The following is a 19796-nucleotide window of genomic DNA, read 5'->3' as shown; positions in this document are numbered from 1 at the left end:
ATAGAAAATAGACTCTAAAACCTAATCTTATTTACCCGTTTGCAGATACCCCGCCGAGGTGATCTCTGTGAACACGTCCGGCAAGCACTTCCAGCGCATGTGTGCCGCTCGGAAATCCACGACGGGCTGCTATGCCGGCGGCGCCGGCTCTGGCACGCCCAGTAGCGGCAGTCCCGAGGACAATCAGGCGGAGGCCAACAATCTGGACGACAACGTGCACACGGTCAGCCGGCGGTCGAGGTCGCGCAAGGTGCGGGGCAAGCGTCGCAACACCATTGCGGGCATCGACCAGAAGGAGATCCAGGATGCGGCCAATGGGTATGTGAATGTGATCATTACGAATCACTGCGCACAGCGCAGAGAGTTTCTTTTCCACTATTGTTTATCACTTTTCGTTGCCAATTCGCAAAAGCTCTTCGTCGCAGTGGCTCTCAAACTGTACATAATGCATACTGAGACCTCATATACAACATGTCGTACATATACAAATATATATGCTCATACATATGTATATATATTGTATGATCCACATATATATATAACCCATTTTCCTAGAAAATTATTGTGAAAATCGCAAAAAATCAATTAGCTGTTCAATTTGTTATGCTGTTTAGTATATGACATATTTTTGAAACGATTTTGAATTTATTTTCCAAACATTTTTAGACAATTATCGAGTTGTACAAATCTATTCGTTCGTGCCTTGTTGTATTTTCCTTTCTGTAATTATTCTTATGTAATTAATTATAATTTTTGTTATTATTTGCTAAATTAGGAGCACAGCGCATGCCGAACTAAATGAAAGAAAAAAAAAATTATTTAAGCTGAATGTTGTACAAAAGAAAATTTAATTGTAAATAATCCGATTAATCGTTGTTTGTGTTTCGCATATATAGTTTAAAATATATAATTTTGTTCTGTCCAAAGCGATGCCAATTACAAAGATTTGCAAGCAACATAATTTTCTTTTCAGCCAAGCGAATTAACACAACATTTTTTTCTGCCAGCCAAAAATAAATCTAAAAACCAAAATTGCAAAATGCCTATTAAAAATTACAAATGAAATAGTAAAAAAAAAAAAAAAAGAAACAAAAAACAGCCTAACAAATTACTCAACATTAGAAACCAACACAATTACACACACTCATACACTCACACACTCAAACATACACAGATTGCTCGCATTTATCATAAAATTCATTCATATCCGAGACATTCACCTCATGCCTTCAGCGCAGTCACAAACCACCCACACACAGAAATTGTTTCGCCAACTGCCTTGGCAACATTGTTGCCAGCTGCCATGTTGCGCAGGCCCAGCAACATGTTAACTGCAGCCCACACTCAAACTCTCGGCCTGCGCGCATCATCAGCATAAATCAGACATGGAGCCACGTTCTCTCCTGAGGATTTCTGCCAACCAGTCAAAAACCAACAGCAACAACAATTCGTATTAGGTTATGCTCTTTTTCTTTTATTTTTTCCTTACGTACTTGTTCAGTGGATTTGGCTGACGCCTTTTGCTTAAAAGTTTCATAAATCTTATTTGTTTTGTTGGCGTCGTCTGCCCACAAAACCCACGAACGAAGCCTGCGACGTTGTCGTCATTCCGTTTGACTGCGTTGCATATGCAACATGAAACTGCACACACACACACGCACAGCACATACATGTTTGTGTGTGTGTGTGTGCTATATATGCCAATGCTGTTCAATATCTGTGCGATCAGCATTAAATATGCAAAGCAAACTAAAAACGAACTCAACTGAACCCAATTACCCGTCAAACTGTGAATTGCGAGGGCAGCTCAAGTGTTTTCCATATAGAAAAGATAAATTAAATGATGATATTCTTTAAAGAATTTTTACATACTTAGAGAAAGAATGTATAAAAATATATACATATAGTTGAATATAAAAATCTCATTTCTTTAAATATCCCATAATATTTCTTTTAAAATATTTATGCTCCCTGGTCTTGTTTGTTCCTGAAATAATTAAAATATATATTGAAAGTTCTTCATATCTCAAGCACAAAGCGAAATTTCAACGCAGTATTAAAATACGGTCGTTTGCATAATCTTAGTTATTTTTGGAGCGGACCTCTGAAAAGCTCAAATATCATATTATATGGTGCATTGCATATAGGAAATGTCTTCGTACTCACGATGACCTGCTAGCAAATCCGTTGCGCAGCGCTAAATGAAGATATTTTTTTTTTTAATTTTTCGGGTTGAAACTACAGAAAATTGAATGAAAAGCATTGCTTATCGGCATAATTAGCGTTGCATAGTGTGCGTTTGTGTGTGTGAGTGTGTGATCCCTATGTCGTCAATAAGTGCATGCAGCAGCTGCCCCACAAACGAAATGAAAACTTCAGTCTGGAGGCACTCAAAAATGTAGATGTTGTAATCGCTCTTAATAATCAACAGAAAGCAGCAGCAACAACAACAACAGCAACAACAACAGAAAGAAAAGCAGAAAATGAAAATGTTTGCTTGGAAATTCAACTTTGAACTGTGCCATTAATTAATCTACATTTTCCGAGATCACGCTGTGCTCGTGTGTGTGTATGTGTGTGTGTGTGTATCTCAAAACTCATGTTCGTTCTGTAATAAAAATGATAATGTATCTGAAATTAAGCAGAAACCGAAAATATAAAACGAAAATTGATTTCGGAAAATTCTTTTTGGGCGCGCACCTCACAATAATTTTTATAGATTGGCAAACGATTTTTCTCACTCTCGCTGTCTCTTTCTACTTCTCTATCAGTCTCTCCTCTATCTCACTCTCTCCTACTCTCTGTTTCTGCTCATCTGTTTGGGTATAATTCTAACCAAATATCGCACACATCTTCATCAAGTCTTATAAATTAGCTAACCATAAACCAAACATATATATATTTTCTTTTTATGTTTCCCCCACAACAACAACAACAACCACACAACAACAACAACAACAACAACTACAACAAACAACAACAAATATGCATATATTTTTTCCCCAATCGCCACAGCAATGCGGAATCGAAGAATCCATCAAATGCCACCTCGCCAGCGCCCGCTGCAGCTGCGGATGCCACAAAGAAATCCAAGAAATTCGGACGCAGCAAATCAAGCGACCTCTTAAAAAAGGAATCTGTTGCCTTGCCCTACGACAAGGGGAAGAGCACATTGACCCGGCTGAACTCGCTGAAGCAATGGGGCCGGAATCGCTTCAAGTTTATGCACCGCAATGGCGAGCTGAGCGGCGTCGGCGAGTCCAGCCAGCTGGACACCAGCGGCTGCAGTTCGCAGAACAGCTCCACGGAGAAAGCGGAGCCGAGCAGCCACTGCTCGACGGGCGCTCCGGGCGCCGTGTCCAAGTCCAAGCGCGATGCCACCACGCGAGACATTGACGACGAGTGCGTGGTGCACGATCTGATTGCGCAGAAGAGTGAATCTCGGTTTTCGCACGAACGAAAACCCTCGTATTCCTCATCCGAGAAGAGCATGAGCATGTCCAGCAGCGGCCAGCTGCGCGGCAAGCTGCAGCTGTCCTCGCTGGCGGCGGCGCACGTCAAGATGCGAGAGACGGCCACGTTGAACAGGCAGCGGCGCAATGGGCTGCACCGCCTGGATGCGTCCGGCAAGGAAGAGCAGCCGCACTCGTCCAGCGGCAACTGGAGCGCCAGCTCAGAGTCGGGACGCGCCTCCATTGGCAGCGAGATAACCATGCAGCCCAAGTCGAGCGCCTCGAACACTTCGCTGAACGTGTCCAGCTTCCAGCCGTGCAGCAGCAGCGGCCCGCCCTCGTCCATGCTGAGCCGGCGGCGCTTCCTCAACACATCTGCCTCGAGCAGCGTCACCAGCGAGGGCACCGCCACGCCGGAGCTGCAGGGCGATGCGGGCGGCTATCCGAATCATCTGGACGATGAGACCAGCTCGGCCTATAGCTGCGATACCGAAGGCTATTACACGTCCTTCCACATGGACAGCGGGCTGCGCACGCTGAAGGAGGAGGAGCCGCCAATGACGCCGCTGCAGCAGAGCCTGCACACGAGCAGCTACTCCTTTGGCAGCCAGTCCAATCAGACGGTGCTCAATGCGGAGAACGAGTATGAGCTGTACGGGCGCGGGTCTACATCGACCACCACCAGCTCGGCGGGCACAGTGTGCACCACTCTGATGAATGGGGCCGTCTGCAGCGGGCCGGATGTGCCCGAGCGCAGCAGCTCGCTGGGCAAGCACAGCCAGAGCCACAGCAACAGCGCCAGCAGCAGCACCCTGGAGCGTAGCTACAGCAGCAGCACCATTGGCAGCACCTTGGAGCGCACCGGCACCATCAAGCGCAATGTGAAGCAATCGAGCAAGTCCGAGGACGGAGGGCAGCAGCAGCAGCAGCAGGCCAAACATATGGATGACGATCAGCAGCAGCAGCAGCAGCTGCGCTCGGCTCTGCCCGTGCCTGGCGACCTGGAGCACTCGGAGTGCTCGGATCTGGAGGGCGTGGAGCGCATTGAGCGCATCAAACAGAAGACAGCGCTGAATGCCAAGCGCATTCCCTCCATGTGCATTATAACACCCACGACCAGCGACGACGATGAGCTGCAGTCGCAGGATGCGGATGCCGAGCGCACGCTGACCAGCCTGCAGCTGGACGTGGACAGCGAATCGGATGTGCCCGAGCAGCTGACGCCCACCAACGCACACAGCAGGGACAGCAAAGACCACAACCTCAACGAGCTGAAGCAGACGCCGACGAAAGCTTTCGGCAGCATGCTGGAAAAGCTCCGCGTGGCTTTGCCAGCCATCAAACGGTCGCCCGGCAAAAGCTCGCCCCTGAAGCCAGCCTCGGCGAGCGCCGTGAATGACGATAAGCTTTACGATTTGGCTGGCGAGTATGTGACCATAGCGGACATTAGCAACAACAACAACAACCACCACAACATCAACAACAACAGGCGAGAGAATCGCGCCAAAAGCAACCTCGCCATCTACTATTCCAATGACATAGTTCGCAAGCCGAGCGAGCAGCAACCCTCGGAATACGTTTCGCTCAACGAGCTGCCGCAGCATTTGCGTCGGCATGCGGCAGGCAGCGGCAGCGGCAGTAACAAGAGCGAAGCCTGCGCACAGGCAACAGAGACAGCTGCTGCTGCAACCCCTGCTGACGTCGCTTCCGCCACCCCGTCGGCTGGTGTGGCCTGCAGCGGGCTGGAGAGCGGCGTGCCCATGTATGCAGAGATCAGCGAGCTGCGCGAGGAGAAGTCGCTCATCTCGCCGAGCGGCGCTCAGCGTCGGGTGCGCACAACTGCCGAGGGTCGCATCATATACGATTCGGATAGCTTGAAGCGGCGCAAGGGAGCGCACACCACCTTCGCACCTGGGCCGTACGTGAAGGAAACCGAAAGTGCGTTGCTCAGTGCAATGCGAGACGTCACGGGTGAAAGTGCAACGGGAACAGCAGCGGGCACAGGACTAGCAACAACAGCAGCCACAAAGAGCGCCAAATTATTGTTATTAAGCGGCAGCGGCATCGCGGCCAATCGCAAAGTGGCCAATGTGCGTCCCATATTAGCCAAATCGCCGCTCAGCAAGACGACAGCCGCCAGCAGCACCATGACGGCCGCCTATCAGCCAGGCAACAGCAGCTACCAGGACCAGAAGCAATTGCTGGCCAACAATACGAATCCGTTTTACGAGACAATTGCACCGGTTGCACCGGCTGGAATGATGATGCCGTCGCCATCGGGCAAATCCAATTCATCGACGGGCTCCACGGCCACCAGCTCCTCATCATCGACGGCGACGACGGCGTCAGTCAGTTCCGTGGAAGAAGGTAAGGCAACATCGACAACAACAACAACAACAACGACACAACTACAACAACAACTACTGTCAGAGCAAGAGCAGCTGCAACAGCAACGACAACAACAACAACAGCAACAACAACAATTAAATTCTAGCTGCAATAACTTATCCGCTTTGTTAGACCCAAACCTTGCCATTGTAAATAATACGCTACTACACTCTACTACCACATCAACAACAACAGCAACAACACCAACTTTTAACGTCATGAACAACAACAACAACAACAACAGCAGTCAAACAAATTTGTTGCTCAGCAAGTCAAAATTCGCATCAATGAGCAGCATTTCAAGTGTACAGCCAAGTCCCCCCACAGAGTGTGGCACGCAAGTGAGGGTTGCTGTTGCCACAGCAACTAACCCCCAATTCAGCCCCCAGCTAGCAACAGCGTCCCCACCACCGCCACAGCTGCCGCCCCGAATGAAAGTAAATGGGAAAGCTGCTAGCCGAGCAGGGGCCGTTGCAATGCCCACGCCCACTTTGCCGACATTATCGATTGACCCAATTGCTGAAACGCAGTTTTCCATTTCGAATGCAACTGATATCTGCCCCAGCCCCAACACGAATTCCACCTCCACGCCCACACCCACACCCACGCCCACGCCCACGCCCACTGAGAGCAAAAGCCGCTCTGTGGCGCTGAAGCGCAACAACAGCTATAGGCTGGCCAACGACGAGCTGAAGCTGGAGATGAATAAGGAAAACTATTTGCAGGCAGCATCGGCCAACAGTGCATTGCCCCCCATGTCGCATGCAACAAGTTCGCTCAAGTTGCGCAACCTGAACACCTTGCAGTTGCTTGCAAAGGCAACCAATTCAGGCAGCCCAGCCGAACGCAAAATCGCCAAATCCTTCGAGCGCCTGGTCGATGAGTTCTCCCTGTCGACCACTTGCATTGACTCCTCCTATTTGAAGAACAAGTCGCTAGAGAACTTTGATGACTCAACCGCATTTCATGTGGCAGACGGCGACGTGCAGCCAGACAATGGCAACGGCAATGCCAGCAACTCGGACTCCGATGAGGAGGACGAGTCGGGGCCAGAGCCGCACATGCCCACGCCACACAGCAGATACCACAGGTCTTTTGTGGAGAGTGTCTTGCTGCGACCCTTCAGAATAATCAAGCCCAACGAGGATAACGGCGCTCGACGCCAACGCCTCTTGCAAAAGTTTGAGGTAACGGAAATCTGGTAAAGCGCAGCGGCTCATTAACTTGTCTTTAACTTGACCTTTAGTTAGAAAATAGCTGCAGCAGCAGCAGCAGCAGCAGCCGCAGCAACAACAGTTGCAGTCTCTCTTCATGCAGCTGGAAACCATTCCACGCCAGCCTCCACTCTGCCGCACGCTCTCAAGTGGGCGTCTTGAGCAAACACTACACAGTAATTGTCGTCTATCTTGGCTGTGGTCTGGCATCCTTTCTGTTAGTCTCCTAGTCTCTTAGTCAGCACACACAGCCAACTCTTTGTTTCGTACGTGTTCAATGGGCTAGTGTTGCCAGAGGCGAGTTCCTAACGCTATTCATTGGCAGTTCAATGGCCAAGCTCGTTCCATTCAGTTTACGAACAGACCTCACTGAGCTATCCAGGAGTTTGTCTTCTGTAACGGCTCTTGCCACACGCTAGTCGTAGTCAATTTATCAAGTGCATGGCAAGTGCTGGCGTTGCCAGATCATTGCAAAAGGAGTCAAATCGAATGCTTAAATTCTCTTTCAGCTGTACACTTGAAATGCGAGCTATTTTATAAATAACTAAAGTTTGTTAATATCATATTTTTGTATTCATAATATTTATGCAAATTTTGTTCCGTTTTTAAATTTACAAATTTTGCACAAATTTTGATTTGTTTAACTAACTGTTTGCCTTTACTTAACCATCACCTGTAATTAAGTGTTATGTGTGTGTACTTAAACTATATGTTTCTTTATTATTTTATTTTTTTTTTGTCAACTAATGTCAACTCCTAACTGTAACTAATTATAATATTTAAGCTGATTTGTTTGATAAAGTTTTTTGCACCGTTTATGTTTTGTTAAAAGAAAAAATTAAATTAATTAAAATAATTATCACCTGTATGCATTAAGTTGATAAATTTAACACAAATTAAGACGCTAATTTTTTAAGATTCGAAATTTAAAATTGGAAAATTGAATGTTTTGTTTATGAATCCAATCATCAATTAACAAGCGTGCAGAAAACTTCTATTGCGTAACTTTGATTGTTTATGTATGTGTGTGTATATATATGTATTGTGTAGTAGTAGTAGTTTTTTGCACCTTGCCCAACTAACGAGAATCATAACAGTTTGTAGTTATTGGCTTAATTTTTAAAAAATTAGCGCCTAATTTGCAAACGATAAGTTAAACACCTTAAGTACGACATACTTAGCTAAGTAGAGCTCCTAAGTTCAATCACATTCCATACAAAAACTAAACCCACCGATCGTAAGTAATGCAACAATAAAAATAAAATTGAAAGAAAAGAAAAGAAAACTGAAAGAAAAAGAAAAATAGAAACTCGCATCAATCATTGGCTTTGAAAAAAAAGAAAATTGATTCATTCACTGCATAAAATGGGCATGGTTATACCATAGACACTGCACCGCACCACACCCACCAACCCACCCAACCCGCCATCATGCAACGCATCCATTGCACCACTTGTACATATATATACACTCGCTCCACACAGGCAGGTAAAAGCGGCCCACAGGTACGTACGGTTTGTCATTGCTTGAATGCTTTTATCAATTGAGTTATCCTCCTCCTTTTACTGGGTAAATGCACTTAATAAGAGAACAAAAACCAAAAACAAAACGCCTACTAAAACAGCTAATGCAATTCTGTGCAAAATTACTTCAACTTCCATTAAAGAATTTTGTTTGACCTTTTGTTTTCCGTAGGGTATCAACGTTTCTCTAATATCTATGAGCAAGTGCAGCCCGCACAGTTGAATACACAGGCCAGCGATGCCACGCCCTTTCAGCGCAATGCGCCCGTTTATTGGACACTGCAGAGCCGACGCAGCCAGCCAAAGCCGTTGTCCAGCGGCAATGCAACATGCCGGGATGATCTCTATGCCACGCCCATACGACGTGCCGATCGTGCAGCACGTGCAGCTGCCGCAGCAGCCGCCACACCCGGAAATGCTTCAGCAACAGCTAATGGCGGCAGCAACATGTCGCCCATTGTGCCAGGGAATGGCAACGGCGTCTTTCTGACTTCAACGCCCACGCGGTCTGAGACGAGCGCCACGGAGAATGTGCCGCCCATGAAGCAGCCGTCACGCAACTGGAAAGATGATGCGCCGGAGCGACTGAACACATGTGCGGATCGCATTGGTCAGAGCAAGACGACGCTGATGGACTTCAAGAAGCTGTTGCTGGCCAAATCCGCCAAGACGAGCCCCGTGCAGCGCAAGGTGTCTGCCGTGGAGTTGCTCAAGAAGACCTCGGCGCCGACGAGCAATGCCAATGGGCCGGGTCAGAAGACGGCCACTGCGACGCCTGGTGCGTCGAAGCCAACGCTGAACTCCAGCTTAAAGCTGCTCGATCTGAGCGGCTCGCCAAAGACGTTTGCCAACCGCAGAATGTTGCGCCAGGGCCAATTCGGTTCGCCCTCCAAGACTTTTGTGCCGAAAATACGCGGACCCAATGCAGCGGTCGCGTCCGTTGTGCCACGCACGGACATCATGTCAACCACAATACCGGAGGCCAACAGCGACGAGGATCACTCCAATAACAGCGGCGGATCCCGGGCGGGCTCCGAGGCGGATGAGACGGCGGCGTGCACCGTAGCCAACAGCAATAGTCCCAGCTCCGTGGCCGTCTCCAGTTTCGATCTGAAGCGGAATTTCTTTTTGCAAACCGAGGAGAATAACTTTATGCGGGGCGAGCTGAAGCCCAACTTTGGCAGGAATGGCGGTGCCTCGGCTGCAGTAGTTGGAGCAATCAGCGCAGAGAGCAATAAATATGTGAGTGCGCCCACATCACTGCCAGCTTTTGAGACGGCGCTCTAAGGAATTGAGGATGGGGACAGCAAATGCGGGTCAAACCTGTCGCTGTTGTCCGTCTAAGGAAGGGGGAGGTGGAAAATGGGAAATTCCCGCAATCATATAAATATACATATGCATACATACATAAATACATAGGAACATACGTACATTTATACATATTCCATAAGCAAACGTAAATCTAGATAAGCAATCGCACTTGGCGCTTCGCCCACTTCCCCTCAGCACCGATGGATGGACGCTGGAAAATAGCATTTACTTATATAATATATATTAAAGGGAACGCATGTCTACGTTCCAAGTCAAAATCGATGCTACTTTATGCAAAATTATACAGCTTATACAGCTCTAGATATAAATATACTTACCGAATGAATGCTATATACAATTATATCCCTTATACAGTAAATTGTATTTTTTTAAAATGTGCCGCTTGTATAGATCAAAGTATTTTATACACGACTCGTCAGATATTTATTTGTAATTTTACGTTATTTATTGCAATTAAATAATACCTTAAATGCATTTGCTCTTTATTTTGTACGTCTATTCGATTAGGAGGAAGCGCAAATAAATAAAATATTTAACGAAATCAAAAACTTTTCCACTGCTTATTCATTTAAAACTCAACTAAATCCAACTTCGGCCTACGCTACCGGATCTATGCTTGCTGGACGACTTGTCCCCGCCATTATCCTTGCGTGACAGCACCGGGGAGCTGCCCGACCCAATGTTTCGTATGAGCAATTTAAGTCCCCTTGCTTGCCCCTCGCTGGCTTGGCCCACAATGTTCGCCTCGGAGGCAATAATACAAAAGTCATCAACTATGTGACCCGGTGGACTGATGTCAAAGGGCAAGATGTCGCTCAGGCTCTGTTGATGTCGGCACGCGTTCCGACGACGACTGCTGCCCTCGCCACCGCTCAGATTCTGTGAACTAGATGCGCTGGCCAATTGCTGTTGCTGCTGCTGTTGTTCCTGCTGCAGCTGCAGCAGGCGGGCGCGCAGTCGGGTGTTGTCGTCCTGAAGCCGCTGCATGTACGCAGCCTCCTGCTCGGCTCGCACAAAGGTTGGCTGTGGCAGGCACTGGTAGACAGTGGTCAGAAAGTTACGCAATGACAGCAGCAGCGTGTCCTGCCACTGCTTGGTAAAGTAGAGGGCGAATATGGGCGACTCTTCGGCATTTTTACAAAAGGAGAAGACTGAAAAGGAATTTCATTTTAAATGGGACTTGTAAAGCCAAATAGTTGATTTTCTTACAGAACCAATCCTTCCATTCGCTTTGCTGTTGCAGCTCGCTGGCCAATTTATTGAAGAACTCTGAAATTTTGTCAGATTTATTGTTACTGTACGCCGACACCAGATAATACTTTAGCAGGCTGTTTTCTAACTTCTTGACGGCTACAAAATAAATAAAATATTAAAAATCAATATGCATGAAGAGCATTCAGCCTTACCAGTGGCATATGTGTGATCCAGCTTACTAAACAGGTTGTTCTCCAAGTGTAACCAAAGTGCGCGGAGCGCCTTTAGATCCGACGACTGCACGGCAGCATTAAAATGTTCTATTAAACGCTCGGCACGAAAATGTTGATCCTTTTCGTTTCGCTGCTCCACATCCAGGGCTTTCAGTGTATTTGAGTACCCCCGAAAAACTAGATACTCTCGCAGCATGCTGTCTATATAAGCAACCTGAGCCATTATTTTTATTTACACAGAATATATCAATGTAGCGCTCAGGAATATTTATTAAGAAAAGAAAAATAGCTCCTCAACATCCGTGTTTATGATTCAATTCGCCGTGGATCCAAATTTTCTGTATGATAAGTCCGAGGTGAAAAGAAGCTCATACGGTGAATTCGCCGTAAAGTATTTCGCTACGCTGGTCACATTGTTCAGGGTAGATTTTCGGTTTAATATATTATTTAAAATAATAAAACTCATATACCGTAGGCTATAAAGTGAATAAATATTTGTAGTTCCAATTTTCTATTGAAAATTGCTTCGAGATATGTTAAATGGCGGTGCTGAACGGCACCAGCATCTGCTGTTGATAGGCTGCATTTCTATCGATAGCTAAATACCATATGTAATTTATGTGTGCAATCTGGTCACACTAAAAGTTGTGTAGAGATACTTCTGCGTAATACTTGTGAGTGATATTTTGATTAGCGAAAACAAAGGCCAATCACGTTAAAAAAAAACCAAAACGGAATAAATGCAGCTGGAAAAGCAACATTTAAAATATGAGTCGAAAGGGAACAAAAGATCAAAATGATATATCGCTAATCATTGGAACTCTACCGAAACGGCTACAGAACAAATTCGCTGCAAGCTGTAGTCACAACAGCCACGCAGCAGAGGATGCTGAAAATGCGGAACCAACTCCACCAGCCATTACAAGGCCAGGTATTTTTGAGACATGACTCACTCTTAAGCGCACAATAATTCTCTGACAATTTTTGTTCATTGTGTGTTTGTATCTGTGTTTGCACGCGCAATCTTTTATATACAGTCCAAATATTGTGCAAGCCAAAGAAAAATGCTGGGAATACGTCTAGAGAGGTACCCGCACCCGTTTTGGATACCAGCGGGGGAACCAGCATCACCTTGGAGAGAAAATCTACGGATTTGGGAATACCTGGCATACTACGGGTAAATACCAGTCCCGCATCAATAATAGCCACATCCAATGCAGACAGCGTGAGAGCTGGGCATGGAACACGTAGGCGCAACCGTACGCATTCTGCGCGGGTGCACAATCAAACGCCGTTGTCGCCACTGTCACGCGTACGTCTTACCACCGACCACCCGGTTTGGTTTGAGCAGATTCTGAACATGCCAAATGCAAAAATCATTGTGCAATTGTACGATCAGCTAATGGTACTGCAGCAACGCAATCTTATTCTTATCGTAAGTGCTTGTAATCGAGTGAATGACTCAAATAATAATTACATTGATTCTAGAACTGGAAAAACTTTTGCTGCCTACACGCACAGCTGCAGGAGGCCTTTTCCTGCTTGTTGCTGGATCAGCTCAAATTCGTGTGTGAGCACAAAGTAGATGCATTCTTCTGGAAGTTACTCTTTTATAATGTGCGGGAGTATCTAAAGCGACAACATACTGATACTGCACAAAGTCACACTTTATTGCTTATTGATCAAAGTATCAAGTTTTATCGATCGCTTTTTGACAAGCTCATGAACAAGTACATCTCGGCACGATGTGAAAGCGCCGTCAAGGTAGTCGCTCAGCGTCTACTTATCTGTTTAGGCGACTTGACGCGCTATCGCGCTAACCAGGTGCAATCAACAGACTTTGCAGAGGCGTCCAAATACTATCAGCGTGCGCAGGAGCTAATTCCTGGCAATGGAGCACCGTACAATCAACTGGCTATTATAGCCATTTATAATGTATGCATTCTTTTAAGTATTTTGATTTGAATTTATGTACTGAACATTATTTCTAATATTTATTATACAGCACAAGCGGTTCGATGCTGTGTATTATTATATGCGCAGTCTTTTGTCTTCAAATGCTATACAATCAGCCAAGGAGAGCCTTCTTGATTTGTTTGATGATATACGCCGGAAATTTGAGGAAACCGAGATGAAACAGTCGCCAATGCATTGCGTGCCAAGCAAGTCGAAGAAGTCGAAGCAAATGCGTACTGAGATCTGGATCTATCCAGATGGTATTAGACGCCTACATAGAACCGATTTCAAAACCAAGGCCAAAAACAAAACAACATCAGAAGTAAGCCGCTATGATGTAATGCCACCCCAGGAATTGGTGGCACGCGTTGTGTCGGTGTATTTGTATTTGGTCGGAAAACTTTTTACAGCCACTGAGTAAGCATTGTAAATGATTCAACACAACGTCTATTATAATTGAATTATTTTGTTTCAGTATTGAGTGCATGTACCAGCAGCTGGGTAAGCTGCAGATTCAACTCAGTTCGGCTTTAAAGTATGACAATCTGTTGTCGAGTAAAATTTTGAAAATGGTAGCGCTTAACGTATTCGTTGTGGAGCATAACAAGCTTAAAGGTAAATGCAGATTTAACATCTCAGATCATTTCTGATTATAATTGCATATTTCTAGCTGATCGTCGTGAGATGCGTTATCACAGCTTCAACTTTGCCAATACATTTTTTGGTGTGGTGCTTAATAGGGCCAACCAATTGCTTGCCAGCTTCACAGACGAATCAACCGATCTACAATGCTTCACAGATGAAGAGTATGTGTTGTTAGTGCTCTCGTAGTATATGATCTATTAAATCTGTTAAATATCGTCCCATTGCAGATTAGCACTCATCAATATCTATATGCAGTTTGTGAAGATCTATACACAGTGGCTGAGCATTAATGTAAATCTTTGGGAACCTGTGCGCTCAGAGGAGTAAGTCGAACGTAATTTGCATAGTTTTATAGTTTTTTAATATAATTCCATTAAATTTCACTAGCCACTCATTCATCGACTGCTGGGCGGAGCTACAAATTCTATTTGATCACCTTGAAATTATCTACAGCAAAGTAGATAGGGACACTGATGGCAAAGTAGACAATGTTGTGTTGGATGAGGATATATTGTTGAAAGGCTTCGAGCCATTAGGTCGGGATATTGCTGCCAGAGATGGTGCCCAGCGTGGCTCCGAGCGTGTACAGTTCGTTGAACGCATTCGGAAAATATTGCAGTTCCAGGCGATTTACATACAGCATCAGGAATCATTGCAGCTACCCATAAATTCGAACTTTACAGTTGAGGATTTGAACACCGCCATGCAAGTGGCACTCAATAACTTTGACAGCTGTGTTGAATCCACATCTACGGACAGTTCCCCATCGGAGCCTAATATAGAGGAAGTAGACTCGAATTGCTCCATAAGTGCAGATGCAGATGTGTCCCAGCTCTGTAAGTTGAAGAGGGAGCTCGAGGCAAAGGCCAAAGTTAAGCAGATTTGCAACAGCAAGCTAGAGCAAATTCTAAAATTGGTCGATACCAAATTGTACATTGAGGTGCGTCCACGTTACCTGTTGCCTGATACCAATTGCTTTATCGATTGTCTGGAGGATATTGAGAAGCTATCGATGGAATTCAAGCGATATACGATTATCATACCACTGACAGTGGTAAAAGAGCTAGATGGACTATCTAAGGGCGTCAAATTGGATTCGTATCGTAGCTCCAAGCAAACACAACGCATTCATCATTTTGATGAGGTATCATCGCGCGCAAAAAAATCACTGGAGTTTATAAGATCAGCCAAACATAACGTTAAGTAAGGCAATCAGCTTTAAATGATCTTAAGTTCGCCTCTAATGCTTTTCTTTCTTTATAGATGTGCTACAACAAAAGGATCTGTTATAAATGCTTCGTTGTTTGCACTCGTTGAGGAAGAATATGCTTCCAATGATGATAAAATTCTCGCAACCGCAGTTGCTGTTTCAAAGAATGCCAGCTCAGAGCAATGCCGAGGTACATCTCCCTCATTTTATATACATGATAGCCGTGATATATCCAGAATTGTCTACTTACAGATGGTAAATGTTTCATTCAAACCGAACTGGTGCTCATCACCACCGATAGAAATTTGCGCGTTAAGGCTTTGGCCCGCAACCTGGCTGTCAGCGCCTTAGATGAGTTCTTGCAATGGGCCAACGACTGCCGCGAATCAACCTGAGCGTCAATATTGAGGGGCAATTGAGATATCGTTCTGACAATTACCAAGTAATAGGTTTATCCGCCCGGCGCATGCTTGCTGTGAAGAGCGAACGTGTTCTATCAACATTACCATCATTAGACATATTTGACTATGTATGCTACGGCCAAGAGCCGTAGCACACGTAAAATTGGGACGTGGTCTAGCGTTTGAAGTAGAAAGCATCGATTTCTGCTGGTTCTGCGATTGGTACGCGTGAGGTTTTTGCCAAATCCATACGATTTGAGATGTTTGGCTAGCTGACATATCAACATTTGCTTTCAAAATTTTAACTTACTTTTGTGACTTGCGTTTAAACAAAAAATAAATTTGAATGGTTGTTTCATTGAATATCTTTTTCTTACATATGGGTTAACGGTTGCTAATTTTGTTATTATTGCAATAAGCATTTGTGGAACTGGCAGGCATAAAAAAAAGGCACAGCTGTTGCGCATTCAGTTTTGTTTTCCCCACTTCAAGTGGTTGTGTGGTTTTAAATATAGTTTATTGAAAACTAATTAAAAGGTGTACATGTTATATTTCGCTATGCTTTTTGTACCTAAATATACTCTCTTTGATGTAGAAATATAAAAACTATGTTTTATATGCAAATCTAATAATCACATTCGATTTAAATCTAACTTTTAAAGCGAAAAACAAAAACAATTGTAGCTGATAGACTATAGAAACAACAACAACAGCAGCCCAGTGATTATTCTATGTGGCATTTGATGCTCAATTCCAAATTTGTCTCAATGATTTTTCAAATCAAATATTTCACGTAATAAAGGTTCCACCTGGGAAGGGTTCACATTCAGATATACGTTTATGATGAATTTATTCAGACGCTCCACATCTGAAATCTTTTGTATCAATCGAATAAACGCGTTCTTTGCCTCACAGCCCGGATAAACGCTTTCCAAGTATCTTCTCAGAAGATAATAATAGGAATTCTGAAAATACGATCCATCAATATTATTTGTATTTAGTGAGTAAGCGCACAATTTACTTGGTCCAGCCTAATGGCATCCTTGTGAATCAGACGCGCTCGCGCCGGTGAAAAAAGAACAATGGCACACATTATGAGAATAATGTTTTCATCCATTCGCCATTTTTCATCAAATGTGCTAATGAACTTTAGATGCTCTTCGTAGACATTCCCTTTGGCAAACTTTAGTAAATCGGTGCGTATGTTTGCCATATTCTCTTTGGTGTGTGGCACCTGTACAAGGAGTATTTGCCATAATTATCAAACATACTTATATGTGAAGAGAAACAGTCACTTACTTTCCAAGCACCTCGATCGTTGTCATATATCATCACTGAACGCATTATCATCATTTCGGTGCAGCCCCCTTTGAGCAATGCCACCTGATCCTCTTGGCACATGTCCCGGAATGCACTGATCTTTTTGGCCATCTTAATGAGGCGCTTTATTGCCACTGCCGTTAGATTGATAAGCTGTAACAGCTTTGGACTTTGTCGCGCATCGTCGGGCTATGGGGTGAATGGGGTTGAATGTAAATTAAAATGATAACAATAATTATCACATCAATCGCGTTTGTCTATAAACTATGATTCAATATTGAGAACCGCCGCCTTCGCTTATCAGAGCGTAGTACACCTGTGAGCTCTACATTTTTCGAAATATATCAGTTTTCCTAATTAGCAGCACAAAATGTGCTAATCGAAACGGAACACCAGAGGTAAACAGTCAATACAATGGCCATAAAGGCTACCAGTCAGCCAAACATGAAATTGGTTTTGCCTCTTCGGCCACTGGGGGTTATTTATGTGCGCCTGCTATGACTGGTGATAGTACGTTTTGTGATAGTACCGTTGAAATGATTGCGTGAGACTGATAAACCTATCAACCGCCTGTAGTGCGTACTGCTGATATCCATAAGTGTCTGGCCTAGCTCAGCAACAGGTGTGTGTATTTCATAGCGACATTGCCTAATGTTTTTTGTTTACATTGAGCAGGGTGTGCGTGCTGGGCACACAGAAACTGCCAGATGCACTGACTCATGCGCCAGGTGCTAACTGTCTATCGCCTTTGGCTGCGCCCGATTAGATAAGCAAGCGTGCAGGTGTGAGTGTAAATTTGGATTTTTGACAAAAATATGGAGTAGTCGGTCACCTTAATACGCTCGTCGTTAATCATCAAGGCACTGAGATCTTCATCAACTGGATCGTAGAGGGCTTCACTGGCTAATCGCAACTCGCGTAGCTTCATCTGCTCAGCCTCGTTCAGGTCGCGCTCCATAATAATGCTTGACGGTGCGCAAATTGGTTGCTGGTGCTGCAGATATTGCTGCGTGCCTTTGCAGCCGCCATACGCCTGCTCCTGACTCATGTAGGATGATGGCATGCCGCCAGCAGCATGATACAGTTCATCTTTGATGCGCGAAGCGGGAGCTTGCAAGCTATTAAACGCCTGATACTCCAGACGTATGACTTCCGATAGCACCGACTCTATGGAGTTAATGCTGACGCTTCCGTCCATGCTGAGCTCATCACTAAAACTGGGCTGATTAAAGCCCTTTACATCGAACTCTGGCGAATTGGCTATGTAGGGCAAAGAATGACTGCCCGATGTGCTAGGCAGTTCGTCTGGCATTAAGGTCGTACTGGGTGACTGATAGTGCAAGTCAATTGGTATATTACTGGTTGGGCTAGCAATGCTGCTTAATGGCGAGGTGACCCCGGCCTCTCCCGTGTTTATGCTACTTATGCTCCCCGATGGACTGCCATGCAGCATGGTCTGTATGACAGTGTCCACGCGCACTGCCGACGACTGTTTGTCACACTGCGGATATTGACCCAAATCCTTCTCCCCACTATCCAAGACATTGTTGTCCCCATTCCCATTTACGGGCTTCCGGTCAGTTTCTGTTGTCGTGTTTGTGCCATTGAAGATACGATTTAACATTTTAAGAGCCTCAGCAGGTGTGTTCATAAATTTGTTCATTATGTCAATGGCATTCTCCGGCGACTTCATCAGGTTTTGCATAAACTCTACTACGTCTTTAGGGGAATCGACAATCTTAGAAATTATTTCAAGGCCATCTGTCGGTGAACTCATAAATTTGGTAAATACTGTTAACGCATTGAAAGGCGAGTTCATAATTTTGCTTATGATTTTGAGTGCGTCACCTGCAAAATTAAAAAATATGAATACATTTTCAATACATTTTTGGGTACAAGTATATTTACCAGGATAATCGATCAAGTGTGATACAAGTTTTAAGGCATCTTTTTGTGATTCAATGATCTTCTCCATAACGGAGATAGATTCCTTTTGGGTACGCATTAGTCTGTTAATAGCCTGACAAGCGCGATCTGGATCAGCTACTATCTCGTCAACTAGTTGATCGGCTGTCATTAACAACGGGTTAGTTTCTGCACGCCGATCACTCGGTCTGCTTGTGGTTGAGCTAGCTGGTCCCGTGGGCCTGCCATTGGCGTCACTGTCGGGTGAGCCGCAGCTTTGGGAGTCTTGCGAGCCACCATACATGTCCACATTAGAGCTACTATCGGCAACAGCACCGGCTACCTTGTTGTAATCGCCATCTGCGTCTGCATCGGATCCGCCGTGCTCCATCATACGACGTTTGGCACGATTGTTTTCTATTTTTCGACGCTTGATTAGTTTGTCCTCCTCGGACATAATGTTTTCGCTTTTCATTCCAATATCCAAGCATTTTTTCAGACGGCACTTCTGGCAGAAACGGCGGGTAACCACGGTAATCTCACAATTCTGATTAAATGGGCAGGTGAACTGCTTTTTAGCCAGCGCATTGCGTCTAAAGAATGCCTTGCAGCTTTCGCAAGTAACGGCATTGAAATTATACCCCAACGCCTTGTCGCCGCACACGGCACAGTTCTTAGGGGGTGACATATTGCCGAGCCCTACCTCTGCCTCTGTTTCTGCTTCTGTCTCCCCAGCTTTCAATTAGAATTGTGATTGATTTTTTAATTGCTCTGCTTTGTTGTGGGCTGGCCGCGAAAACTTGCTTAGCTTTTAGCGATACTTCTTTTAATAGCACTTATGGTTGTTGTTCGTCCTCAAACATTTTCCTTTCCAAACCTCCTCTTTAATTACACATTTCACCCCGCGATTTCAACACGTATAAATTAGTAAGTTTCGTTATCACCACACATTTTAATTAATGGAGCCCTCTTCTGTTGTTCTCGCACCGTGTTTGTGAAAGAACCATTCTCCGACTGAGTCGA

General features: G+C 45.0%; 4 protein-coding genes across 7 annotated transcripts in view; 2 read left to right on the top strand and 2 right to left on the bottom strand.

Moving 5' to 3' along the window:
• gukh (NHS actin remodeling regulator GUK-holder) overlaps positions 1 to 10383 on the top strand; it is a 45043-nt gene extending 34660 nt beyond the window's left edge. For 2 of the 4 annotated variants that reach the window (XM_018015844.2, XM_089476516.1), the window contains exons 4-6: positions 46 to 318; positions 3016 to 5819; positions 8750 to 10383. In XM_018015844.2, the coding sequence (XP_017871333.1) occupies positions 46 to 318; positions 3016 to 5819; positions 8750 to 9864 (4192 nt within the window). In that variant the 3' untranslated portion in view covers positions 9865 to 10383. The other 2 variants (XM_018015850.2, XM_089476515.1) reach the window with 2 other exon arrangements.
• On the bottom strand, positions 10371 to 11559 carry LOC108619383 (WD repeat-containing protein 91). Its single transcript, XM_018015947.2, has 3 exons — positions 11316 to 11559; positions 11119 to 11259; positions 10371 to 11060 (listed from the first exon to the last, which is right to left on the bottom strand). The coding sequence occupies exons 1-3, from the start codon at positions 11557 to 11559 to the stop codon at positions 10489 to 10491; spliced, it is 957 nt and encodes a 318-aa protein (XP_017871436.1). The 3' UTR covers positions 10371 to 10488.
• Positions 11560 to 11890: 331 nt separating this feature from the next.
• On the top strand, positions 11891 to 15906 carry Smg6 (Smg6 nonsense mediated mRNA decay factor). Its single transcript, XM_018015904.2, has 10 exons — positions 11891 to 12267; positions 12374 to 12771; positions 12825 to 13271; positions 13342 to 13709; positions 13768 to 13907; positions 13963 to 14098; positions 14165 to 14260; positions 14325 to 15140; positions 15201 to 15337; positions 15400 to 15906. Exons 1-10 carry the CDS (start codon positions 12105 to 12107, stop codon positions 15540 to 15542), a joined length of 2844 nt encoding a protein of 947 aa, XP_017871393.1. The 5' UTR covers positions 11891 to 12104; the 3' UTR covers positions 15543 to 15906.
• Positions 15907 to 16019: 113 nt separating this feature from the next.
• Positions 16020 to 19791, bottom strand: Hr96 (Nuclear hormone receptor HR96). Its single transcript, XM_018015915.2, has 5 exons — positions 18777 to 19791; positions 17701 to 18716; positions 16848 to 17057; positions 16570 to 16782; positions 16020 to 16513 (listed from the first exon to the last, which is right to left on the bottom strand). The coding sequence occupies exons 1-5, from the start codon at positions 19459 to 19461 to the stop codon at positions 16313 to 16315; spliced, it is 2325 nt and encodes a 774-aa protein (XP_017871404.1). The 5' UTR covers positions 19462 to 19791; the 3' UTR covers positions 16020 to 16312.
• Between the last annotated feature and the right edge of the window lie 5 nt (positions 19792 to 19796).

Source organism: Drosophila arizonae, chromosome 2, assembly GCF_054131065.1.
Source record: "Drosophila arizonae isolate 15081-1271.41 chromosome 2, UAZ_ARI_1.0, whole genome shotgun sequence".
Classification (NCBI taxonomy): Eukaryota; Metazoa; Arthropoda; class Insecta; order Diptera; family Drosophilidae; genus Drosophila; species Drosophila arizonae.
Note: the sequence above shows the minus strand (reverse complement) of the source record. Positions and strands in the feature narration are given on the sequence as shown.